This window comes from Mesoplodon mirus (assembly GCF_964341445.2).
Source record: "Mesoplodon mirus genome assembly, chromosome: 6".
Classification (NCBI taxonomy): Eukaryota; Metazoa; Chordata; class Mammalia; order Artiodactyla; family Ziphiidae; genus Mesoplodon; species Mesoplodon mirus.
Genome location: NC_138982.1, coordinates 8,838,036 through 8,865,912, shown reverse-complemented (window position 1 = coordinate 8,865,912; position 27,877 = coordinate 8,838,036). Strand labels below are relative to the sequence as shown.

At 35.1% G+C, this 27,877-nt stretch overlaps 1 protein-coding gene across 1 annotated transcript in view; it reads left to right on the top strand.

Moving 5' to 3' along the window:
• Positions 1 to 27,877, top strand: part of ATR (ATR checkpoint kinase) — a 101,211-nt gene that overhangs the window by 6,218 nt on the left and 67,116 nt on the right. The window contains exons 2-19 of the mRNA XM_082625780.1: positions 2,808 to 2,899; positions 4,042 to 4,191; positions 5,603 to 6,480; positions 7,303 to 7,481; positions 8,328 to 8,519; positions 9,850 to 10,043; positions 10,976 to 11,128; positions 11,865 to 12,057; positions 12,290 to 12,552; positions 13,861 to 14,051; positions 14,191 to 14,291; positions 14,482 to 14,653; positions 15,622 to 15,792; positions 17,388 to 17,582; positions 19,154 to 19,339; positions 23,656 to 23,748; positions 25,241 to 25,371; positions 27,008 to 27,151. Coding sequence (XP_082481906.1) covers positions 2,808 to 2,899; positions 4,042 to 4,191; positions 5,603 to 6,480; positions 7,303 to 7,481; positions 8,328 to 8,519; positions 9,850 to 10,043; positions 10,976 to 11,128; positions 11,865 to 12,057; positions 12,290 to 12,552; positions 13,861 to 14,051; positions 14,191 to 14,291; positions 14,482 to 14,653; positions 15,622 to 15,792; positions 17,388 to 17,582; positions 19,154 to 19,339; positions 23,656 to 23,748; positions 25,241 to 25,371; positions 27,008 to 27,151 — 3,678 coding nt within the window. The remainder of the gene's footprint in view (positions 1 to 2,807; positions 2,900 to 4,041; positions 4,192 to 5,602; positions 6,481 to 7,302; positions 7,482 to 8,327; positions 8,520 to 9,849; positions 10,044 to 10,975; positions 11,129 to 11,864; positions 12,058 to 12,289; positions 12,553 to 13,860; positions 14,052 to 14,190; positions 14,292 to 14,481; positions 14,654 to 15,621; positions 15,793 to 17,387; positions 17,583 to 19,153; positions 19,340 to 23,655; positions 23,749 to 25,240; positions 25,372 to 27,007; positions 27,152 to 27,877) is intronic.

Genomic DNA, 27,877 nt, shown 5'->3' with positions numbered 1-27,877 from the left:
GGGGAAAAGCTTCCTGACATTGGATTTGGCAGTAATTTCTTGAATATGACACCAAAAGCATGATAGCATATGAAAAAATAGATCAAATTTAAAATTAAAAATTATCAAAATTTAAAACTTTTGTGCAGCGAAGGACAGTATCAACAGAATGAAAAGACAACCTATGGAATGAAAGTAAATGTTTGCAAGTCATATATCTGATAAGGAGTTAATATCCCCAAAATATTAAAAACTACAGCTCAGTATCAACAACAAAAAGCAACCTGATATAAAAATGAGGAAAGGGTCAGTAGAGTATGAGACTCTCAAAAATGAGGAAAGGACTTAAATAGACTTTCTCCAAAGAAGAAAGACAAATGGGCAAAAAGCACATGAAAAAATGTTCAACGTCCCTAATTATTAGGGGATTGTGAATCAAAAGTACAATAAGATACCATTGCAGACCCATGAGGATGGCTGCTATTTTAAAACAATAACAACAAAACTAACAAGTGTTGGTGAGGATAAGGAAAAATTGGAACTTTGTAAATTGTTGGTAGCAATGTAAAATGGTGCACCTACCGTGGAAGCAGTATGGCAGTTTCTCAAAAAACTAAACATGGAAGTACCATATGATCTTGCATTTCCGCTTCTAGGTACATACCCAAAATAACTGAAAGGGACTGAAACAGATACTTGTACACCCATGTTCATAGAGGCATTCGTTACAGTAGCCAAAAGGTGGAAGCAATCCAAGTGTCTATGGAAGCATGGATAGATAAATAAAATGTGGTATAAACGCAGTAGAATATTATCTAGCCTTAAAGAGGAAGGAAATCCTGACACGTTACAACATGGATGAACTGTGAAGATGTATGCTAAGTGAAATAAGTCAGTCACAAGAGGACAAATATAGGATTCAACGTGTAGATGTAAGTAGTCAAATTCATAGAGACAGAATTGTCGGCGGGGGGAATGGGGAGGTGTTGTTTAATGAGTACAGTTTCACTTTGGGAAGATGAAAAAGTTCTGGAGAGGGATGGTGGTGATGGTGTAGGATAATGTGAACCTACTTAACGCCACAGAACTGTACACTTAAAAATGGTTAAAATGGTAAATTTTATGTTAAGTGTATTTTACCATAATAATAAAATACATCCAAAGGACGTTTTAACAAACTAATTTTATTTGATTGTGTTGACAGCTCCCTCCTTAAAATTCTAACCTCCTTGGATTCTAGAACACATCTCTCATTGTTTTTCTTTCTGTTTCTCTGGCCCTTTCCTTTTCCCCTCGTGCCTCTCCTAACCTTAGCTTTGGGTTCTCTCTTTGGCTTTCTTATTACTTATTACGTGTGCGTTCATATCCAAGGCTTCCACTACTGTTAGCTCTAATAGTGGTAGATTATATAACCTCTGTAAGCACCAGTCTCCACATATGCAAATTAGGGTCTAATATCCCTGTCTTATTTCTTGTGAAATAGGAAATAATACAATGTGTTTAGCCTTGCTTGATATGTACTATTATATATCGATAAGTTAATCTATATCTCTAGGCTGGAACTTGAGGTCTAGAACTGTAATTCCAAAAATCTTTTGGACATTCCACTTAGTTGTTCCCTTGAGACCTTAAACTCGGTATTTCTAAAACTGAATTTTTTTTCTTCCCATACGTGTGCTTCCACCTGTGTTAACTGTTTGGGTGAATGGCCTCATAATCCAGCCTGGATAGAGGGCTAGATTGATTTATCAGTCTCCTCCATTAAACTGTCTTTCACCTTCCCAACAGTAGCTTCTGATGTGTTGTGTGGCACATTATAAGGTACTCAGTAAATGTTCGTTGATTACACGAATAACTGTATGATTCCTCATTATGTAGTGGAACACAGGCTTTCTATTATTATGTTCTATTCCTTGGTTATTTACACAAATCATGGAACTCCAGTTGAATTCATTCAGGATTCTAGGATACTCTTCCTCTGCTTAATTATTGTATCTCCTTTTAATAATTTTTTTTTTTTTTTTTTTTTTTTGTGGTACACGGGCCTCTCACTGTTGTGGCCTCTCCCGTTGCGGAACACAGGCTCCGGACGCGCAGGCTCAGCGGCCATGGCTCACGGGGCCCAGCCGCTCCGCAGCATGTGGGATCCTCCCAGACCAGGGCACGAACCCGTGTCCCCTGCATCAGCAGGCGGACTCTCAACCACTGCGCCACCAGGGAAACCCTGTCTCCTTTTAATATTATCTTTTCTTGATTGTTCTTAAGACTCAATATGTGTATTTTTCCCTAATATTTTATTGAATTTTTATTGTGGAAAATTTCAAACTTACAATAAAAGAGAAAATGAGAAAGAATGGAAAAGAATATGAATCACTTTGCTGTACATGAGAAACTAACACAACATTGTAAATTAACTATACTTCAGTAAAAAAAGAACAAGAATAACTTTAAAACCTCACAAAAACCCCAGTGTATATATTTAACTCAGTATATCCAGGTATTATCATTTCAACATGTAATTAATATAAAATTATTAATGCGGTATTACACATTTTTGGTAATGAATATTCAAAATCCAATGTGTATTTTATACTTGTAGCACATCCCAGTTTGGACTAACTACATATCAGGTTCTCACTAGCATGTGATAAGGGCTACCATATTGCGCAGGGCAGGTCTAGACTTTGCAGATTGGATACTTTGCAGAAGAATACTATCAGTATCAACATTAAAAATAAGCACATTTGATAAGTTCAACTTTAGAGAATTTTTTACAAATGACACTGTGAGTCCTTTTAAGGGTTAAAAACATTTTATTTGTATTTTAGTTCCAGTCCAGAAGAATATAATACCGTTGTACAGAAGCCAAGACAAATTCTTTGTCAGTTCATTGACCGAATACTTACAGATGTAAATGTTGGTAAGAAACAATTATTTCTGATATAAATTTTATAGATTAAATTGTTTTCTTTTCCATGTATGCACATTATACTAGCATTTTTCTCCATGTAATTTTAGATATATAGTGTTTATGTTAGTTACTATTTTCAAGCAAGTTCTTTACAGTATTACTTGTTACATAATGTGACTTAAGCTTAATGTGATTTAGGCTTTTAAAGTAATTCTGTTTTCCTCTTTGTTATCTAGATTTTCTGCTGCTTGCTATGAGTTCTTCTTTGATATATGATATTATTATAGATAAAAATATTTGGCCAGTTCTGTTTTAGCTAGGTCTTGTGTCAGTGGTTGAGAAACAGTAAATGCCATTAAAAAAAAACTTTTTAAATAAGGGTTGGCACCTTTGTCTATGGGAGGTAATAAGATTCTGTGTTGTCGAATCAACTATTTCCTGTTTGTGGCAATCTAAAAGACAAATATTACCAACTTGGCAAGATGGTGTCATATGTGGCATGTCTGTTAAAATTATAGGGATTTTATAAAATTATAGGGATAATACAGAGTGGCATTTGGCTCATGGTTTATAAATTTAATTCCAAATTTGACACAGATGTCATGACTTAACAATAGTCATTTAGCCTTTCTTTTTCGATCAGTAAAATTATAAGTTCCTGAAAAATAACAAATGACTGCTGACTACTTGCAGGATGTGTTTTCATATGGTACTCCATCTGTTTAGACCACTTGTCCTTACCCTGTCTGTTTGACCAACTCCTCATCATCTAGGAATCAACTCCTTCAAGCATCTTCCCAGATATTTGTTTCCTCTATTGTAGATTAGTGCAGTTAACATATAATGCCTAGTTTATTTGTCTGACTCCCTCACCTGATTGTGAGGGTTTTTTTAATCCTCAGATTTTCATACAGTGCCAGGCGTATTGTAGGCCTATAGCACATGTTTGGTGAATGGATATATAACAGATGAATACATGTGATTATTAAACATTTAAAATTAGAAAGATAGGATTGTAGTGTGTTTTTAGCCCCATCAGTTTATCATGAGCACTGTGTTGGACATAATTCTTGTCACCAAAGTCTAGTCTCTTAAAAGGACTGCCATTTAATTTGTCATGACTCTTTAAAATGAATCTTTTATTGTTTTAGTTGCTCTGGAACTTGTAAAGAAGACTGACTCTCAGCCAACCTCTGTGATGTTGCTTGATTTCATCCAGCATATCATGAAGTCCTCCCCACTTATGTTTGTAAATGTGAATGGAAGCCATGGGCAAAATGAGGCCAAAGGCAGTTGTATTGGTAAGTCCTGCTGTTTGTGCATTCATTTTCAATTTCTTCTATGAATTCTACCCTCTTCTGCTTTTCTGAAATATAACGTACACATTGTTACACATATTTTCGTCAAATTTGGTATAAACTGAGGGAGCAAAATGGTAATGGTTAGTTTTATTTCATGCATCCTTACTGTTTTCTTTTATTATGAACTAGGTACCCAGAATGGAGCAGAAGTAATTGAATATGTTCATATGCCATTGAAAACTTTAGAAGTTTTCTTTTTTCTGTTTTTGGTAATCTCTTTCTTCTAGATCAGGCGTTAGCAAACCATGGCCCACAGGCTGGCCGCCTGTTTCTGTGAACAAAGTTTTATTGGAACACAGCCATGATCATTCATTTACTTATTGTCTGCAGCTACTTCAAAGGCAACACTGAGTAGTGGACATGGAGATCATATGGACCTCAAGCCTAAAATACTACTTTTGTCTCTTTGTTGGCTTCCTCATAAAGAGGTGTAAAGCACATAGCTTTTTTTTCTTCTGTACAATGCATAGAGTATTTAAAAATTTTTTTTCTTGAATTTAAGACTCAACTTTGATAGTATGTCCTCTAAAAAGTCTTTTCTGACCATTACTGACTGCCTACTCTAGGACTGGCTTAGTTGCTCTTTCTTTATGCTGTTAGTACAGAGTGTTCTATATTTCTTCTATCATAGTAGTTTTTAAACTATATTATAAATACCTGTTTGTCTATATTCTTTGCTACACTGATTTTTAAAAAACAGATTATAACCCATTTAGTGGGTATTGAAGATGAAATATAATTGACTAGAAAATATCATAGTACATTGCATGTAATAAGTACTGTTTCATGAAACTTTTGTTTCACATATTTAAATTTTAAAAATATGCATATGTATACTGGGTTGTGATATAAAATATATCTCTTAGTTGAAGTTAAGAAGTTCGAGAAACTATATTATAGGATTCAGGAGGCCAGGACTATGACTGATTTGTTCTTCTGCATCTGAGACAGAGTCACTACTCAATAATATTTGTTGAAGGAGTGATAATTACTATTTATCGAGCCTCTATTTAACTTGCGGCACTATGCTGAGAATTTCAAATATATTATCTTACTTGATCAGGGTAGCATATAAAGTAGGTGTCATTATTCCCCTTTCATAGATGAAGTTACAGAAGTTTAGAGAAATGAAAAGTTCACACGACTGATAAGTGGAGAGCTAGGAACTTGTCTGACGCCAAAATTGGTATTCTAAATTATTATTATATGTTTCCATTGTGTAGGGAATGTTTTAGACTATTTTGTTAGTGAAGTTTACACTTTAAAAATAAATCATCAAGCATCTAGCAAATTGATTGGCACTCTGATGTATTTATTTATTTAATATCTTTTTTGTTTGTTTATTTCAAAGAATTCAGTAACTGGATCATAACAAGACTTCTGCGGATTGCAGCAACTCCATCCTGTCACATGTTACACAAAAAAATCTGTGAAGTCATCTGCTCATTATTATTTCTTTTTAAAAGCAAGAGTCCTGCCATTTTTGGAGTACTGACGAAGGAATTATTACATCTTTTTGAAGATTTGATTTACCTCCATGAAAGAGATGCAACGGGACACTTTGTGGAATGGCCAGTGGTAGTTAACCGATTTTTAAGTCAATTAGATGAACATGTAGGATATTTACAACCAGCTCCTTTGCAGTTCATGAACATGCAAAATTTAGAGTTTATCGAAGTCACTTTATTAACGGTTCTTATTCGTATTACTGCAATTGTGTTTTTTAGAAGGCAAGAACTCTTACTTTGGCGGATAGTTTGTGTTCTGCTAGGGTATGGTAGTCCAAAAGTTAAATCCTTAGCAATTAGCCTCTTAACTGAACTCTTTGAGCTTGGAGGACTACCAGCACAACCAGCCAGCACTTTTTTCAGCTCATTTTTGGAATTATTAAAACACCTTGTAGAAATGGATGCTGACCAATTGAAACTCTATGAAGAGCCATTATCAAAGCTGATAAAGACACTATTTCCCTTTGAAGCAGAAGCTTATAGAAATGTTGAGCCTGTCTATTTAAATATGCTGCTAGAAAAACTCTGTGTCATGTTTGAAGATGGCGTGCTTATGCAGCTTAAGTCTGATTTGCTAAAAGCAGCTTTGTGCCATTTACTGCAGTATTTCCTTAGATATGTGCCAGCTGGGTATGAATCTGCTTTACAAGTCAGGAAGGTTCATGTGAGAAATATTTGTAGAGCTCTTGTGGATGTGCTTGGAGTTCAGGTAGATGCAGAGGTAAGTCATTTTTAAGGTTACTTGTTAAGCATGTAATTTGTTCTTAATTTAAGTGTATGCATATATGCAAGATTAATAATGAGAAAATAAAATATCTTTAATAATGTATATTCAGAATGGGATGATTTTTATAATCTACTTTGGCTTCCTATTATGGATTTTTAATTTGATTTTAGAAACATTTGTGTACTACATTGGTAATGAACTGCCAATGGAGTTTTAAAGTAGAGTTTGTGAAGTGTAAACATGTTTGTTGCATTATTAATTAAAAGGGGGCCAGTTATCAACTTCATTGCAAAAACTTTGAGCACTCACATAGATTTTTCTTTGACAGGTTATAATCAATCACTTCTAGAAAACCTATGAGTATATAGTACTAGTCATGCCAAATTATGCCTTTTTTTTTCTATTTGGACTGTGGGAGACACTACAATAAAATAGATGTACAATAAATTGATTACATATTTTAGTTTATTTTATCTGTAAGTCTTTCTAGATTTGTAGTATAAAAGGAGTTAATAATTCCCTTGTAGAATTTTTCTTTGTGGCATTTTAGTCTAGGGAAAAACAGGTTATAGAGAGAAGGATTTGTCTTAGGCCTTCTAAGACTATAGACCATAGTTCTAGATATAGAACTATACATATGTCCATGTATAGACTGTGAAATAATATAGATTAACTTAGGTTTTTGTTTGTCTGATGAGACTCTGAAAATAATTTACCTTATTTGACATCTTAATACCTAATGCATTTTTGCTGTCTATGAATAATATAAACTTATTTTCTAAGAATTAGTTTTTTAAATTATTTTTGCTTTCTCAGTATTTGTTGGGCCCACTTTATGCAGCCTTAAAAATGGAAAGTATGGAAATCATTGAGGAGGTTCAGTGCCAAATTCAACAGGAAAACCTCAGCAGTAATAGTGATGGACTATCACCCAAAAGGCGTCGACTCAGCTCATCTCTTAACTCTTCCAAAAGAGCACCAAAACAGACAGAGGAGTATGACCTTCATTCAGTTTGTATTTAGCCACTTAATAAAACTTTAGTCACTTAAAAATCATCTTTACGTAAGTGCTTTGACTTAAATACACAAAGAACATTTGTTCTTTCTATAGGTAGTCAAAGGAATGCTTAAAATATCTTAATAGTGCTTGTAGTCTATTCTAGTATAAGAGATTTCATGGCTAAATATGGTTACTTAAAAGACTTTTTAAGTCTTTACTTGCCTAATTTAACTTTTTAATACATGAAAAATCTCTGAGACTTTACATCTATCAGCAATTTAAAAAATGTTAACAAACTATTTTTTTGTAATGTAGCCAAAGAATTCCCATGCTTCAGCCAACTATAAAAGTTGTTTTAAATTTCAATAGTTGTAGGGTCCCTGGCAGTCCAGTAGTTAGGACTCGGCGCTTTCACTGTCGTGGCCCAGGTTCAATCCTGGTTGGGGAACTAAGATCCCAGAAGCCGCACAGCGTGGCCAAAAAAAAAAAAAATTTCAGTAATTGCCATTACATGCTATCTATTTTTTTTTTTTTTTTTTTGCGGTACGCAGGCCTCTCACTGTTGTGGCCTCTCCCGTTGCGGAGCACAGGCTCCGGACGCTCAGGCTCAGCGGCCATGGCTCACGGGCCCAGCCGCTCCGCGGCATGTGGGATCTTCCCAGACCAGGGTACGAACCCGTGTCCCCTGCATCGGCAGGCAGACTCTCAACCACTGCGCCACCAGGGAAGCCCCATGCTATCTTTTGTTTTAAATATTTTTCATATATGAGCAAAATTATATAAATTATATAAGTTCATATGAATATGAATATCTTTATACTCTGGTTATAATTAATTACAGAATTAAACACGTGGATATGAACAAAAAGAGCATGTTATGGAGTGCACTGATACAGAAGGCTGAGTCCCTTCAGGTTTTCCTTGAATTCAATAACCTGAAGAATCCTGTTATTGAGACTTTAGAAGGAATCGCTGTCATCCTACAACTGACTGCTCTGTGTACTGTTCATTGTTCTCAACAAAACATGGACTGGTAAAACAGCTTGTATTTTCTGGGTGGGTTTTGTGTAATAAATTTGAATTTATTGTTTTAGAAGACCTCTTTATTCACTTGATTTTTGTGACCTTAGAACACAAACATTTCAGTGAAATAGAAATTTTTTTTTGAGCACCTGCTAAATGCCAGATACTGTGTTAGGTACTATACATATCTTATTTAATCTTTACAACAGTTCTGTGAAGTAAATGCTATTATGTCCACTTTACACACTAGAAATTGAGGCTCAGAGAAATTGAGGCTCGTTTTTGTCTGAAGCCTAAACTAACTTTCCTGGGCAGCAAAGTAGAACACATTTTTATACAACTCAGAAGCCAGTGCTCTTCTAGCCAAACGTTTCGTCAAGAGAACTTTGCCCTTTGATCATAAAAGTAGGAATTTAAAACTCGTTAGAGGTGTATTTTCAGTTTAGCATTCTTAATATAGGCTAATTATCAGAAGAAACAAAGTGTGAACCCCCTCTGAAGATTTAGTCTTATTTTTACTGCCACATTACAGACCAACACTCCTTGTTAATTTTTTACATAATCATTTATTCTGTATTTTCTGACTCTTAACTAATACAAAGTTATGAAGGAGATTTTAAAGAAACTATTAATTCAGATTGCATTACATTTGGAATTTGAGATAACTAATTAGGTTGAAGTCTGCCTTTCTCGTATAATTAAGAAACGGTTTACACAGGCATATCTTCTGTTATTTTAAAGCCTGGTGGTGTCACATTTAGGTATCATAGATGAGCTTTACCAAATCCTGAGTGATTTAGGCATAAAAGGATTAAACTTAAAATAATAATGATACATTCATTGTTATGCACATTTACTTTAAATTAGTTTAAAGTTATAGGTTAGTTTCATACTCACAATTTTTTTTAATTAGTTTATTTATTTTGGGCTGCGTTGAGTCTTCTGCTGTGCGCAGGCTTTCTCTAGTTGCGGCGAGCGGGGGCTACTCTTCCTTGCGGTGTGTGGGCTTCTCATTGCAGTGGCTTCTCTTGTTGTGGAGCACAGGCTCTAGGCGCGTGGCCTTCAGTGGTTGTGGCATGTGCGCTCAGTAGTTGTGGCTTGAGAGCTCTAGAGAGCAGGCTCAGTAGTTGTGGCACATGGGCTTAGTTGCTCTGCACAATGTGGGATCTTCCCGGACCAGGGCTTGAACCCGTGTCCCCTGCATTGGCAGGCGGATTCTTAACCACTGCACCACCAGGGGAGTCCCATACTCAAAGTTTCTTTTGATTTACTACGATACTAGTTTTGACTATAACAAAATTCATTTTAATTCTATGTCTTAAAAAATGCTTAAACTGCAGCTGCTGTGATTTCAAGGACTGTCAACAGAAATGTAAGAAGAAACCTTCAGTAGTGATAACTTGGATGTCTTTGGATTTTTACACAAAAGTGCTTAAGAGCTGCAGGACTTTATTAGAATCTGTTCAGAAACCTGACCTGGAGACAATTATTGACAAAGTGGTAAAAATATATGATGCTTTGATGTATATTCAAGGTGAGTACAAAAAACCAATAGATCAAAATAACCTTAAAAGGTAATCAATATACAGTAGGTTTTCTCTTTTTTTTTTTTTTGGCGGTACGTGGGCCTCCCACTGTTGTGGCCTCTCCCGTTGTGGAGCACAGGCTCTGGACGTGCAGGCTCAGCGGCCATGGCTCATGGGCCCAGCCGCTCCGCGGCATGTGGGATCTTCCCGGACCGGGGCACGAACCCGCGTCCCCTGCATCGGCAGGCGGATTCTCAACCACTGTGCCACCAGGGAAACCCTGGTTTTCTCTTTTGCCTAAGGCTTAAATATGCAATTGTTGGGACTACCCAAAAGTTTTTTCTTGACTTCAGTTCTATTAAGCTTATCAGTAATTTGTAAGTTCTAAATTTATTTGTCTAACATTTTGATTTATTCATTTTCAGTCAATAGAAGCTATTTATAACTTTAAATTTTTTGATTTGAGAATCTGAAGAATGCTATGATTCTTCTCCTAAAAAACATATAAATGCTTTTTTTTTTTTTTTTTTTTTTGCGGTACGCGGGCCTCTCACTGTTGTGGCCTCTCCCGTTGCGGAGCACAGGCTCCGGACACGCAGGCTCAGCGGCCATGGCTCACGGGCCCAGCCGCTCCGCGGCATGTGGGATCTTCCCGGACCGGGGCACGAACCCGTGTCCCCTGCATTGGCAGGCGGACTCAACCACTGCGCCACCAGGGAAGCCCCCGTAAATGCATATTTTTATAAAGTCACATTTAATTCCTTTGGATTCACAAACCTCAGAACATTATCTCTGTGTTAAGAACCCCTGTTTATTGAATGTTTGCTGTAATTCCACTTGTAAAAGATGTTTAGAATGTCTTTTTTTTAATTGAAAGAAGACACATGTAAATATGATTAAAGAAAAGGTATAATTAATTACCTATTGTGTATTTCTGTAGTAAAAACTTCATTTGAAGATCATATCCTGGAAGACTTATGTGGAATGCTCTCACTTCCATGGATTTATTCCCATTCTGATGATGGCTCTTTAAAGTTGACCACATTTGCCACCAGCCTTCTAACAGTAAGCCAAAGGATTTCAGATAGCTACTGTAAGTGGTCACAAAATTCTATATGTGTGATTTGTTTTCTTTTCATTTATCTCTATATAGGGCTTCTAACACTTATCATTTCTATTTTTTCAATAATTACAAGAGAAGGTACCTTTTTTAATAATTTAAAAAGAAGGAGTTAGACATGTAGAAAGGAATAAATTGTAGGATTTGTACATCCTCAACTCTATTCTGCCAACATTGTTCTCCAAAGATATCATTCCAGTTTATATTTCTGTTAGCAGAATATGTGAGTTCCTGTTGTTTCATATCTTCACCAGCACTTGGCATTGTCAAATTTTAAAATTTTGTTATCTTAAAAAAAAAAAAAGAGGGAATTCCTTGGCGGTCCAGTGGTTAGGACTCCATGCTCTCACTGCTGAAGGCCCAGGTTCGATCCCTGGTCAGGGAGCGAAAATCCCACAAGCCACGCAGTGTGGCTAAAAAAAAAAGAAAGAAAGAATGTCAGAGACATAACTACCTAAACAAACATATGTTTTTTGCTATCTGATGGGTGTTTCAATTTGGATTTCCCTGATTATCTAGTAAGATTGGGCATAGACCTTTTTCAGTGTACATGCTTTATTTTTGGAAAAGGAGCTTTTAATTAAATACTATATGTATTTTAAATGTTATTTGACTTTACAACAAAGAATAAATATATATGTGTGTGTGTGTATATATATATATATAATTAACACTTAGAAATCTTTATTAATAGACTTAATTTTTTCAGCACCACAGGCACAGTCACGATGCGTATTTCTTCTAACTCTTTTTCCAAGAAGAATATACCTTGAGTGGAGAACAGCGGTTTACAGCTGGGCCCTGCAGAGCTCCCATGAAGTAATCCGGACCAGTTGTATTAATGGATTTTTTATCTTATTACAGCAGCAGAATTCTTATAACAGAGTTCCCAAGATTCTTATGTATGTATTAATATTTTAATTTGAATATACAACTTGATTGGACAGATATCATATATGCAAATTTATGTTTATTGCTGGGTATATAGAGCAAACATTGCTTTTAGTTTTAGAATTAAAAATTTTTTCCTTCTACCTTTTGTTTTACCAGGACTTTTGCCTCAAATTAAACAAGACTATTTAGACCACAAAATTAAGCAAGAAGGTTTAGTACTTTTTGTTTTTTTCCCCATAGAGATAAAGTCAAAGATGATTCTGACATTGTCAAGAAAGAATTTGCATCTATACTTGGTCAGCTTGTCTGTACACTTCATGGCATGTTTTATTTGACAAGTTCTTTATCAGAACCTTTCTCTGAACATAGACGTATTGACCTCTTATGTAAGAGCCTAAAAGTCACTTCTCAACATGAATGTTCATCTTCTCGACTAAAAGCGTCTGTTTGCAAGCCATTTCTCTTCCTACTGAAAAAAAAATTACCTAGTCCTGTGAAACTTGGTGAGTGGTTTGTTATGATTTATTTAATATTTTAAAACCTATTTAAGCTGTGTTTTTAAAATCAGTGGTGGAATTAGGCTAAAGCCTTAAAAAATTAGACTTGCTTGATAGAGTCAATGCTTATGTAATGATCATTCATAAAAGGGATGTCTGGTATTAGACTGTATCACAGAACTAACAATGGAAGTAATTTTTAGATTTTCTAAATGCTTTTGTGATTTGACAGTATAATGGGGCATACCTGATGTTTGGTTCAATATTGTGAGGTTCAGTATTCTGTATCCTCTTCAGTGATCCCAGGGACCTTCTTAATGTGTCCCCTGCCACTACTTTGGACCTTAAAACTTCAAATAGTTAGATACTTTGCCCAGCTGAGGAGTATGAATTGTATCTTTGCCGCTTTCCAATGGTAATGGTGTATGAATTTGTTGGGAGCATGAGATTTATACACATACTTGGAAGATTGCTTTGTTTGGGTAATAAATTACAACTTGCCCTCAAGTTTTCAAAACAATGTATGATAGGTGATTTCTAGGACTCCCTAAATCTAGTAATGTAATGTAATGTAATATAAGATTAACAGGGACTGCCCTGGTGGTCCAGTGGTAGAAAACCCGCCTTACAGTGTAGGGAACGCAGGTTCGATCCCTGGTCAGGGAACTAAGATCCCACACCCACAGGGCAACTAAGCCCCTGCGCCACAGCTACTGAGCTCGCACGCCCTGGAGCCTGTGCGCAACAACTAGAGAGAGAAAACCCATACGCCACAACTAGAGAGAAGCCTGTGCACCACAACGAAGAGCCCAAGCACTGCAATGAAAGATTCCACGTGCCGCAACTAAGACCTGACGCAGCCAAAAATAAATAAAATAAATAAATAATAAATAAATCTGTAAAAACAGAATAAGATTAACAGTAAGGCTAAGCTTGCCCTTAATTAACAGTTCTTTAGATTAGTGAAATGTGCTTTTAAATCTATCCCAGTAATATAATGATCTACAAAATCTAAGTGACTAGTCATTTTAAAACTTTAAAAAATTCTAGAATTTATTTTAGATTTAAATTATGTATAACTTTTATTAAGTAAAAGTAAATTTAAATTTATAAGTATTCAGTTTTATAATTATTCCGTATTTATTTGTTTTAATCCTCCAAAATTCTGTGTGCTTTACAAATTTAAACACTAAATATTGACTTTATAAGACAACTTAGCATTCTTTGTAGTATATTATTTATTGACAGTATTTTTATAGTAAAACTTTTCTGTTTACTGTGTTAAATTAAGTATTTTATGCTTTTGCCCTTTAGCTTTCATAGATAATCTGTATCATCTTTGTAAGCACCTTGATTTTAGAGAAGATGAAACAGATGTAAAAATGGTTCTTGGAACTTTATTAAATTTAATGGAAGATCCAGACAAGGATGTTAGAGTGGCTTTTAGTGGAAATATCAAGCATATATTGGAATCCTTGGATGCTGAAGATGGATTTATAAAAGAGGTTGATGATTTTTATTTTAAATTTAATTTTACTTTAATTTAATTTTATTAAAATTTTATTTTATTAAAATTTTATTTTTTTGTGTTTTCATAAACCTGGCTTTAAAAATTTCTTTAACTAGTTAATTTTATTGGTCTAGCTTTTTGTCTTAAGAATGAAAGAAGCATATACACATGCTCAGATCTCAAGAAATAATGAGCTGAAGGATACCTTGATTCTTACAACAGGGGATATTGGAAGGTATGTTTGGCAGCTTTTGTACTTCCTTATTTATTTTGGCCATTTTCCGTTTTTGTTTGCCTGCTGTTAGAAATGGTGATATGAGAAATGTGATGTTATAGGAAGAAGTGTGATATCAGTATGCATTTATTTGTGGATTTCCATTTATTTTCAAAACATTGATGATAACTTTTTTTTTTAATAATTTTAGGGCAGCAAAAGGGGATTTGGTACCTTTTGCACTCTTGCACTTATTGCATTGTTTATTATCCAAGTCAGCATCTGTCTCTGGAGCAGCATACACAGAAATTAGAGCTCTGGTTGCAGCTAAAAGTGTTAAACTGCAAAACTTTTTCAGCCAGTATAAGAAACCCATCTGTCAGGTGAGAGTCAGCATTGGCCTTGACTATAGGAAATAGCATTACTTTGCAAAAGTTAAAAAAAGAACACATATATGTTTTACTTTTCTTGCTTTAAAAAAGAGGTATTTTTAAAAATGGTTTATTTAAAAGAACCTAAATCTCATCATTTTTATATTTTCGTATCTTGGTCTGAAGATATTGTTTATAAATGGGAGAGGGGAAAAATCATCTTATAATAATTATTACTCTCTATTGTTAATCTGTTAAGAGAAGCCTTTCTGTATTAGCCTTTCTTTTAGTGATAATAAACTTTTTTATGCCTTGCTATTACGGATAAGGCACTTTGTTTTAAAAAAGGTTGATTCAAAAGACACAGACCTACTAGAGAATGGACTTGAGGATATGGGGAGGGGGAAGGGTAAGCTGTGACAAAGTGAAAGAGCGGCATGGACATATATACACTACCAAACGTAAGGTATATAGCTAGTGGGAAGCAGCCGCATAGCACAGGGAGATCAGCTCGGTGCTTTGTGACCGCCTGGAGGGGTGGGATAGGGAGGGTGGGAGGGAGATGCAAAAGGGAGGGGATATGGGAACATATGTATATGTATAACTGATTAAATTTGTTATAAAGCAAAAAATAAAAAAATAAAAAATAATTAAAAAAAAAGAAAATGAACATCAAAAAGAAAAAAAAAAAAGGTTGATTCAAGGCTGAAAAGTAAGGTTATGTTAAAATACAGGCTTTGCACTTTGTTAGTGGTGTAATCCTTAGCAAGATATTCAAGTTTCTTAACTAAGCCTGGTTACTTCATCTGTAAAAGGGAGTATATACACAATCTACCTCATTAAGGTTGTTACAAAAATTAAATGAACTAATTTAGGTAATATGTTTAGAACACTGTCCGATACTGTCCTTTATGTTAACTTAAAACATATTAGTTAAATGTTCTTCCTTGTGTGAAAACTAATAAATCATTTTGCTTTAGTTTTTGGTAGAATCCCTCCACTCCAGTCAGATGACAGTGCTTCCTAGTACTCCAGGCCAGAATGCTGAGATGCGGAAACTTGATGTGGCTCACCAGAGAGAAATGGCTTTAAATACCTTGTCTGAAATTGCCAATGTTTTTGACTTTCCTGATCTTAATCGTTTCCTTACTGTAAGTTGCAAAGTATAGTTGACTTAATTGAGGTTTTCAATTTAACATTTTGTGTTTATTCCATTCTAGATTTTTTTAAAGAAAATCTGGCAAGTACAATGTAGACCGTAGATTTTCAAATTTGCATGTTTTCCTTTGACTTTGATATGATAATATTACTTATGTTATAAAAATGAAATACGTGTTGATTTGAGTCATTGCTCTATAGAGTTAGCTATCTTGAAAGGTTCATACTATTTAATTAATGCTAATACATTCAGTTTACTGAGCCCTTATGTCTTTAGTGCTATGATTGGTTCCATTGGTAATGGAAAGTCTAATATGATCTTACCTACCCCTAAGGAGTTGGAGTAATATAGTACAAACTAGTGCTATAGATGACCTGTGCATTCAGATGATAGAGTTTGTAGTATGGAGTAGTTTGGGAAGCCTTTGAAAAGTCCTTAGTGGGGCTGAGGTTTGAAAGATGGATGGTGTAGATTATCTTCTTGTGTTTTCCTGAAGGCAAAGTTTATTATTCTTAGTTAATATTATAATAGTGATCCATGCAGAATTTTTCTCTAGAGTATTATCATATTTTAACAAACTTAAATTGCATGTAAATTGGACAAATCCTAGAAGGAAATATGATACTATACACTAAGGGCCACAAAGATATTTTTACTTTTTCCCTCAGTAGTTCCATCTGGGAGCCCCAAAGCACAGATGTTTATTGCAACATTTTCCAAGTAGCAAATAGACAAAACCCAGAGAAGAAACTAAGTGTCTAATATTTAGGTCCTAGAATATTATGTACCTTAACATAATAATTATAAATACTTTAGAGAAACTACCTTATAATGTCATAACAGTCTTACAGATTAATATTAAGTTGAAAGGCATAACACAAATAAGGTTTAAGTGTCTCTGAGGGCAGGGCCTGAGTGTTATTTGCTGTCACATCTCCAGTGCCTAGGATAGTGGCTGACATGTAGTAGTTGTTCATTAGATACATAATAAATGAAAGACCAACCATTTTATGTTTGGAATATTGTGTATTATTTTATGAACGAGATCTTAAAGGAAACAGACCAAAATCAAAGTAGATTTGTTACCATGTTGGAATGGTGGGTGTGTTAAAAAGGTTTTCTTTAATATTGCAGTATCAACTTTTTAATTAAAAAAATTTAAAATATTGTATTTATGGCTACTCTTGCTTATTGTCTAAATACTATATTTAGCTCAAATAATAAATCAGGCTTGGAACCACTGCCTTAAGAGCATGAGTACATTTTAACACATACTCATGAGAAATTATTTTCTTTGCTACTTGTACATTACCTTATTTATTGTCTGTCTCTCCCCCTCTGCAGTGTAAACTCTGTGCCATCAGGGACCTTGTCTATTTTTTCACTGCTGTATCTGAAGTGCCTGAATCATAGTAGATGCTCGTTAAGTATGTGTTGAATGAATGAATGGTATATCTGAATTCGGATATGTTGTATGTGGACTCCAAATTTGTGTGGTATTTTTAATTATTTTTGAACATAGCTTATATGAATATTTTATCACCTGGACAAATGTACTTTTTAGTAATTGTAGTGTTTCTTTTTCAGAGAACATTACAAGTTCTGCTACCTGACCTTGCTGCCAAAGCAAGCCCTGCAGCTTCTGCTCTCATTCGAACTTTAGGAAAACAATTAAATGTCAATCGTAGAGAGATTTTAATAAATAATTTCAAGTATATTTTTTCCCATTTGGTCTGTTCCTGTTCCAAGGATGAATTAGAACGTGCCCTTCATTATCTAAAGGTAATTGAATATTTGTTTATATTTTACTCTTTTGTTTAAATTAGCATTATAGGAAAGCTGTTGTGACATTCTTATAGGAAATAGAGTAGTTTATAGCCTATCTGTAGTTTATAGTCTATCCTAGGGTAATATAAGCTCAAATGGTACGTAAATAAGCTTTGCCCTGGGCCAAAGGAGAGTATTAAATAGAATTATTCTTTTGTTATATTCTTTGATTGTTTTACCATAATGGTATATGATAGGTAGTCATCCATTCATGGATTAGATTCTCAGCTAATTTCATTTTATTTCTTTAAAATTTTATTTATTTATTTATTTTTATTTTGGCTGTGCCGGGTCTTAGTTGGGGCATGCGGGATCTTCACTGTGGCATGCAGACTTCCTAGTTGCAGCATGCAGACTTCTTAGTTGCGGCATGTGGGCTTCTTATTTACAGCACATGGACTCTTAGTTGTGGCATGCATGTCGGATCTAGTTCCCCGACCAGGGATCAAACCTAGGACCCCTGCATTGGGAGCATGGAGTCCTTCCCACTGGACCACCAGGGAAGTCCCAGCTCATTTCATTTTAGAATTTATTAATTGATTGGAGCTGTAAAATGACTAATGATATGCAAGTAATTACATCTATTGGAAGAGGCAGTATCCTTCAACTGTAGTACAGTGTCAGCACTGAGTTTAGTTACTTAGTGCTCTGATTACAGTTTGGCCCAGTTTCTTGCTAGTTTTCAAATTTAAAATTATAGCTTGTGGTTCTTTTTTTGGTGTTATAGTAGCAACAATATCTGAGGAATAAGAGGCCATATGGGAACAAGAGAACCTGTCAGATATGCATATGTAACTCTACTGTTTTTCTCTGATGTTAATTTATTTCACATATTTCATGATATGCCAGCTATGGATCTCTTTCCACATGAGACTTTTTGAATATTGAGTATATTTATTCATTTTGAGAAAGAAAATCTTTATTGTAAAGGTGGAATGATAATAACATTTCAGTGCTTCTTACTACATGTCAGAAACTTTGCTAAACAATTTTTATGGATCATTTCACTTGGATAACTCCTCACAGTTACCCAGGGAGATAAAAGTACTATTTTTCCATTTGATAGATGAGAAAACTAAGGCAGAGAAAGGTCAGATTAGGTTACTTGTCTCAGTCACAGCACAACTAATATATGATAAAGCTGGAATTTAAATATCAGCAGTCTGACCAGGAAGACTGTGCTCTGAGCCACTGATTTTCCTGTCAGAGTTACATTTCCATGAATAATGAGTGGATGACATTTTGAACCTTTATAGAAAACTAGACTTCCTTTTAAAATTTTATTTCAAAATAAAGTTTGATCACTTGTTTTCATTACCTGTAGCCCATGGCAGACCTACCAGGAGAAATCAAGGTCAGAATCCTTTTCCAATGACTTTTTTATATCATTAGTAATTCTTGTCACCTGATCTAGAGCTCCTGATTAACTAATAGTGTATTAAAATCAGTATACTTATTTCCAAGATATTAGTATGGAGAAACAAAAACCTTTTTTCTTAAATTTTTGAAATGTGTCTTTGGGTTAGAATGAAACAGAAATTGAACTCGGGAGCCTGTTGAGACAAGATTTCCAAGGACTGCATAATGAATTATTGCTACGTATTGGAGAACACTATCAACAAGTTTTCAATGGTTTGTCAATACTTGCCTCATTTGCATCTAGTGATGATCCATATCAGGGCCCAAGAGATATCACGTCACCTGAACTAATGGTAAGGAATATGTTGTATGGGTTTTTTACTTGGTTTTTCTCCTTTTTGTAGCTTAATTATGAAATTGGAGAAACAGGTGTTTTATATATTTTCCAAATGCTAGAGATTTATTTAAATTTTCAATTGGGATTTTTATTTTGAAAAGGCTGATGATTTAAATTACATGGTCACAGCATACATATTAGCATTGAAAAATATGCATTTTCATATTATCTTAGATTTTATTTTTTCATTGGGTAAAAATGTTCATTTTTCTTCACCACTTTTTCACTGTAGAATGCGTTTGTAGCTCCCCCCGTTACCCCTTCCGTGGCATGACATGCTAACTTTATCACTTCTAACTATATTTAATTCCATTGTTAGATTTAAGATAAGTTAGAAAATATGTTATTCCTTTTTGTCTTTCCTTGTCTTAAATTCGTATCTGAAATCATCTTACTATTTTATTTTTTCACCTGAAAAAACATAAATCCTGAGGCTTGCTATGTTTTCTTTTGATTGCTTTCATCCTTCCAAGAGACTCAAATTTTGCTGATATTTTGACTATCAGCAAAATATCTTGAGAGGTTTCTATCTCTGCTTTCTCATTTCCCATTCATTCTTTAGCTTATTCTAGCCTGACTCTGTTCTAAATATTCTACTGAAATTCTCATCTTAAGGTCAAAAACAGTCTTCCTGCTATCAAATCTAATGGTCACTTCTCTTTTACTATCTTATTCGGCTTCCAGTAACATTCAGTACAACTGACCATCCTTTCTTATGTGGCATCTGTGACACTGCATTTTCTTGATTTTCTTTTTGCTTCACTGTCTACTCATTCTTTTTTTTTAATTTATTTTATTGAAGTGTAGTTGATTTACAATGTTGTATTAATTTCTGCTGTATAGCAAAGTGATTCAGTTAACATATATATATTCTTTTTCGTAGTCCTTTCCATTATGGTTTATTACAGGATACTGAATATAGTTCCCTGTGCTATACAGTAGGACCTTGTTGTTTATCCATTCTATATATAATAGTTTGCATCTGCTAATCCCAAACTCCCAATCTATCCCTCCCCCACCCCCTCCCCCTGGCAACCACGGGTCTGTTCTCTATGTCTGTGAGTCTGTTTCTGTTTGGTCGTTAAAGTTCATTTTTGTCATATTTTAGATTCCACATATAAGTGATAGCATATGGTATTTGTCTTTCTCTTTCTGACTTATTTCACATAGTATTCACATAGTATGATAATCCCTTGGTTTATCCATGTTGCTGCAAATGGCATTATTTCATTCTTTTTTATGGCTGAGTAGGATTCCATTGTATATATGTACCACATCTTCTTTATCCATTCATCTGTTGATTGTCCACTCATTCTTTTTTTTTCTTTTTTTTGTCCACTCATTTTTAATCTTTATCTACTTTATCCTCTAAATGTTAGATTTATTCAGTACTGTGTAGTTGGGTCTTTTTCTCTATAAATATTCTCTCTTTAAATGAGAGAGAATCTGAATTCATCTGGTCCTGTAATATGATTTACATTTTGATGATTTCATAGTGGAAATTCTAGTCCAGACCTCTCTTGAGCTTCAGACTTTTGGGCTTATGCAAGTTAGATCCTGGCAGGAAACAGATGGCATACACAAAAATATTTCACCGAAAAGAATTTAATGAAGGGACTATTTTCATTGATACGGGCAAGGTTAAGAGAACCAGCAGGGAATGTTAAGGAACCCAGGGACTAGAAACAGCAGAAAACATATGCTCCCCTTAGTCCTGGGCAGGAAGAAATGGCATTACCAGAGCCTGTTTGAGAGCTAGAACCATGGTGCGGGGAACGGGCTCTCATTGTATATAACCACTGCCAGGGCCACCTCACAACGCAGAGAGAGCAGGAAGTATAAATACCACACGCTCTCCTCCTGCCCTTTCTTCCCTTGTTGGTGCCTCATGTTGACTGAATTTAGTGGGAAGCCAGAGGGAAAGATATCTTGGGTGATGAAATCTGGTTAGCCTCCTAGGCACGTAGCAAGGCAGAAAAGAGCAGAGAATGGATCTGAGGATGAGGGAAGATGGCAGATAGAGACTGTCCAGCTTCCTCTTTGTAATCTCTATTTGTCCGTCTTTTAAGCATCTCAAACAAGTCCAAACATTACATGTCCGTTAAAAAATCTTTATTTTCCCTTTAACCTGTTTCTCTCACAGTCTTCCCTTCTCAGGAGATGGTACCAGTGTCTACCTAGAAGCTCAGTTGCTTCAAAACCTGGAAGGTATTCATGAGCCCTTCATTTCTTATATCCTTTAAAATTGAGTATCAACAAGTCCTTTCAAGTCTAGCCCCAAAATATATCTTTCCATCTCTGCCACCACCACCCTTATACAAGTGACTGTCATCTTTCTCCAGGAATACTGTAAAAACCTCCTAACAGTTCTCTCCTTTTGCTCTTCCTTTCCTGCATCTTTAATCAGTTACTTACACAACATTTGAAGTACTCTTCTTACAACTTATACTCACGTTATCCCCTGTCTAAATTCCTTCTATTGTTTTCATTGCTCTTATAAGGCTGTACGTGGTCTGTATATCTTTCCACCCTCATATTGTGCAACTTTTATCTGCCTTTCTCTCTGTATTTCAGCATTGTTTTCTTTGTGTTTCTTAAACATGTCAAGTTTTTTCCTGCTTCACAGCCTTTGCAATACGTCGTTTCTTTACTTGGAATATTATCCTGGATCTTTTTCATTCTTTAGATCTCAGCGTTTCCGGATCACCCTATCTAAGTTCCTGATCACCTCATCCCAGTTCTCTCTCATGTGATCATGTTTATTTCTTTATAGCACTTATCACAACCTTATGTACGTACTTACTTGTTTAATGTCTTCTTCTCATATCAGTGTCCCATGTAAGCTAGTAGGGAGAGCTTATCTCGTACACCTGGCACAGTATTCTAGGCATACATAATAAATATTTGGTGAGTGGCAGATGAACGAACTATTTGTCTAAATGTAAGAGCCTTAAAATTAGAATGTTGACACAGACTATGTGAGTATCATCTATATCTGCTTTTCATTTAAGAATGGGCTGGAACCAAGCGATTAGTGAATTATGGCTTATTAAACCTAAGTTGAGTCTTAATCCAAATCAGAAGTTTGTAAATTAAATGTAATTTTAGGCTTTGGTAAAACAGATGATTCTCTGTACTTTGGAAGAGAAAAAAAGTTTATCCCAACATCTAACCTGGAGAACATGGACACCTAATTTCCTCTCTACTGTGAGGTAGTGCACACCCTTCTTACTGCCCCCCGACCCCAGCCTGGCAGTGTGTGTAACCTAGAGATACTTAAGTTAGGTGTCTCAATGCCAAACAATGCAACTTTCTCCTGGAGTTGGAAAATATTCTAATTGCTACTTCTCCCCAGCCCCCCCCCCCTTTTTTGGTCCCTTTTCTTGCCTATACATAAAGATTTTTAAAGAGGGGAAAATTCTCCTTTGCAGAGTACTCACATTCCCAGTTTTTAATAATACTAACTTAAGTTTATTTAACACTTTACTATATTCTAAGGGCTTAACTCGTGTTATCTTATTCAATCTCTACAACAACTCTATGCAGTTGGTGCTTTCATTGTCCCATCTTACAGACCCAGAGGAGCTAAGTAACTTATCCAGCATCAAATACTAGGAAGTGTCAAAACTGGGATTCAAACCCAGGTTTGGCTGATTGAAAGCCCATACCCTCTCCTCTAGGACCCTTTTTCAAGAAAGAATTAACCCTGTCCACTTCAGGAGACCCAAAGTGCCATGGACAGTGATACCTAACCTGTAATAGTTGATGCCCAAGGCTTGTACCCCTTTATTACTGTTACATCAGGGGATATTGACCTCTGTGTCAGACCTTCATTCTGGCAGGGTACCTGTTCCATAATCAAGTACTTTTTTTTTTTCCACCTTAGCTCTAAATGCTCTAGATAAGGACATTAACTTGTCTTTCCCTATTCTTCTTCTCCTTAAGATAAATATCCTCTCCACTCTGGATGCTGACATGAGTCAGATCCTGAGATCTGTAGCTCAACCGTAATTCAAAAGCTTATGATTTTCTCACTGTACAGTACTATTTAATCATATTTTGCCTGTAAATCAGTTTCACTAATTTAAAAAATATTACATGTAAAGATATATGCTTTGGGAAAAATTTAATTTACCAGCTGTTTATTTCCAATATTCTAATGTAGTTAGATAAAATAGAAATAATATAAATAAATTGTTGATTTATGAAATTTCATCTGTATAAAACTTATGTAGTACCTTTTTTATGTGGGTTTTTTTTTTTTCCCCTTAGGCTGATTATTTGCAACCCAAGTTGTTGGGCATCTTGGCCTTTTTTAACATGCAGTTACTGAGCTCCAGTGTTGGCATTGAAGACAAGAAAATGGTAGGTGGTGATAGTTGAGTTGCAAAGTGCCAGAACAGAATTCATATAGAATTTGCAGGAGACATGACTTCTCCTTCTAGCTGCAAACATTCAAAGATGAAAAATAATCAAACACATGATATTCTGTGTTCCTGAACAACTCACATAAGCTTTCGGGGAATCTAAAAAGAAAAATGATATCATTTACTGTTCTTTTGTTTATAAGGGATAGAAAACTCACCCAAACTGGCTTAAAGGAATTTGTTGGTTCTGTAACTAAAAGTGTAAGGATAATATAGCTTCGGGCATAGCTTGATTTTGGACACGATGTCCTCAGAATTAATCAGTTAGCTCAAATTCCTTTGGATTGGCTCTAACTTAAGTGCTAGGTGACGGCCGCAACAGCTTCAGGCTCACGTCTTCACAACATCTAACTCAGTGGGAAGAAAAGAGACCAGCACTCCCTGATAGCTCAAACAGAAGTTGCATTATTGAATGCATTGGCCCAAATTGGTCTCATGTGAGTCATGGCCCATGGTGCTTTTGAATACCAAAAATGTTAAGTTATAGAAAGTAAAGTAACTTCAGTATTTGTCAGTGTATGTTTAAATGCATTCGGCACAGTGAAATTTCCTTCTGATTGCTGTCACAACTGGTTACCCCTGGAAATGTTTGTCTGTAGATTGGGATAGAATTTTAGATACTGCTTAAATTTCCCTTTTTATTGGTCTCCACTCTTCAGTCAGTAAAATTATAATAAAAGCCTATGAATGGAAGCTTTTATTTCAGTCTGTACTCCCCTTCTCTTAATTAATTAACCTCTAAAAATTTCAGCAACCAATACTTGTCCTTTTGTTGTCAACTGGTAAATTTAATCCCCCAAGTAACTTGTATCTATGTGAAATCTTTCTTACTGTTATCCCAAGTGAGAGAATAACGTCAAATCTAAGAAAACTAGAGTTTGTTTTAAACCATAAAGAGTTTGCCTATTTTGGCACATAGTTAAGGTTGACTGGAGAGTTTCTTTACCCCTTCATTAGAATCTGGAGCTATTCATACAAGTCTGATTCTGTATTCCACACCAATAAAGATGTGTGTATTATTTTCTGGGTATGTCATTAGTTACCTATTTGTTTTATTACTAAATTAGAGCATGTTGAATTTAGTACCATTAGGACAAAAATGCATAGCAGTTTGGGATGGATATGAAGAAGATTAAACAATAGGTATTATATTCTTAATAAATTTGAAAATTACCGCTTAAGAGGACCACCAGAATCAAAATAACAAATCACCTTCAAAGAGGGAAAAAAAAAAGGACTCAACTCATGTTTTTCAAACTTATAACTCTTACATAAGCACTTGGACAGAATAAACTGCCAACATTTATTAGACCTTGTGTTGCCAGAGAATAGGTACTCTGAGGTTAGTGTGGGAAGCACTTGTCCTTAGGGTTCATCTGCTCCTGCCAGCTTCTTTGTGGCTTTATTTTGAAGCCCTGCTTATTTTATAGGCCTTGAACAGTTTGATGTCTTTGATGAAATTAATGGGACCCAAACATGTCAGTTCTGTGAGGGTGAAGATGATGACCACGCTGAGAACTGGCCTTCGATTCAAGGATGATTTTCCTGAATTGTGTTGCAGGTAAATGACTGCCTGAGTTCATTAGATTTTTTGCATTTCCCAATAGCACTAACTTGATTTCTTATCTCTTTGAGGGAATTTGGGTTCAAACCAGAAATAAGAAATAGTTAAGATAGAAGGGCTATTTGTATTGAAAAGGGAATGTTTCCTTCTTTAAAAACATTTTTCTGTGAAGTATTTTAATATACTGGGAAATAGAATAATATAATGAACCCCTATATACCTGTTTCCCAGCCTCAGTAGTTATCAATATTGTTAATCTTATTTAATCTTTCCACCCCAACTTTTTTATTGTTACTTGGAATGTTTTAAAGAAAACCCAGTATCATATCATTGTACTTCTAAATATACCTCAGATGTATCTAGAGGATAAGGACATTTTAAAAAATATATAACCATCATAAATTATTATACTTAGCCGAACTAATAGGAATTCCTTAATATCATCTAAAATTCAGCTTTCCCCAATTGTCTCAAAGATGTTTTTTCCCAGAGATGTTGGTTTGCTTGAATTAGAATCCACGTAAGATGCACATGTCACACATTTGGTTGTTTGACCCCCTAAGTAACTCTTACAAACAGATTCGTCCCTTAAGTCTCCTCTCCACATTTCTTTTAGGCCACTGAGATTTTGGTGTGTAGGATTTAGCTGATTGCTAATTTAATTTAATTTCAGTAATACTGCTAACAATAAAACTACTGAATGCAGTTTAAGCTTCTGAAAGTTTCTTTTTGTTCTTGACTATATTTTATTGGAGATGTACAGTCAGAATAATATGTTTTACTATATTCAAAATCCTGTGATAAACCATAATGGAAAAGAATATTAGAAAGAATTTAAAAAAATAATACGTTTTAAAGTCCTGTGAAAGAATTCTTTCCTGTATAGCTGTGACATCTACTTGGTATTATTAGGTTCACTTTAAGTTTGCTTGAAATTTTTAGAGGTTGCTTTTTCCTTCTATTTTATTTAATTTAAAAATCATATAAAACATTTCCTTTGTCCCAAATTCAAATTTGTGTAACAAGTTACACTCAGAGAATCTAGCCTTCATTCCTGAATTGCTAAAAATAGATGTGTCTATTTTTATTAATTTTTGTATAATCCCCCCCTTTCTAAAAGTATAAGCAAATGCACAGTTACTCACAGATACTCTTTTTTTCATGTTAACCCTGCGCCAAAAGGTAGCATAGGGCTTCCCTGGTGGCACAGTGGTTGAGAGTCCGCCTGCCAACGCAGGGGACACTGGTTCATGCCCCGGTCCGGGAGGATCCCACATGCCACGGAGCGTCTGGGCCCGTGAGCCATGGCCGCTGAGCCTGCGTGTCCGGAGCCTGTGCTCCGCAGTGGGAGAGGCCACAGCAGTGAGAGGCCCGCGTACAGCAAAAAAAAAAAAAAAAAAAAAAAAAAAAGGAGCGTATTATAAGCATTGTTTTTCACCTTGCTTTTTTTGACTTAGTGTATTATAGAGATCACTCTATTTGAGTATACAGTACTGATCTTTATTCCATTTTTACAGCTGCCTTATAATCTTTTTGCTTGTATGTATCATTGTTTGTTCATCTAATAATTAACTGCTGGAGCTTTGCAAATAATAAAAATGATGTGACTTTTAACTTTCGTTTTTTCACATAGGGCTTGGGACTGCTTTGTTCGTTGCCTGGATCACGCTTATCTAGGCTCCCTTCTCAGTCATGTAATAGTAGCTTTGTTACCTCTCATACACATCCAGCCTAAAGAAACTGCAGCTATATTTCACTACCTCATAATTGAAAACAGGTATTATAAATGAAATTAATCAAGATAACAGCTTTCTATTACTGCATTTTTATGTCTCGGGGTATTAGGGTTACTGTTGGTAGTGTGGAACTGTTCACATTCTTTTTAATTTAGAGTCCGTTAATAAACAGAAGTAATTGACATGCTTTAAGTCAGTACATACCAAACTGATGCTCTTTCAGTTGTGACATGGCTTTTATTATTATTATATTTTAAGCTTAGTAGTTAGTAGGTCAATAACTCAAAATTATTTTTCATCAATTTTGAAAGGGGTGAGACTAATATTACCTTTCTTCTCACAGTTAAAAGGCAGACAATTGAATGCATGAGAAAGATTAGGAGAGCTAATAACTTTTTTTCTACAGCTTACCTTCGTTGAAACCTTTATTCATTGCATTAACCTTTTAACCAGCCTCCCTTCCTTTAAGCTTTTATGTTTCTTCATATTGTTCATATTTTAAAACATCTCTTTATCTGTATCATTTCAGCGTGCAGAGACACTCTGTGTTTCTCCATTTCCTAGCTGATAAATTCCAAATTGTTTATTTTGATATTCAGGGCTTTCTAAAATCTGGCCACATCTTATTTCTTAAAATCATTTCCCAAGATCTTTCAAAGCAGATATTAGGCTGTAGCCAATCCAGACTGCTAATGCAAGAATATACATTACTCCTTCCCATTTTTATTTTTCACTCAGGCTGCTTTTTAGCCTGGAATGTCTGTCTA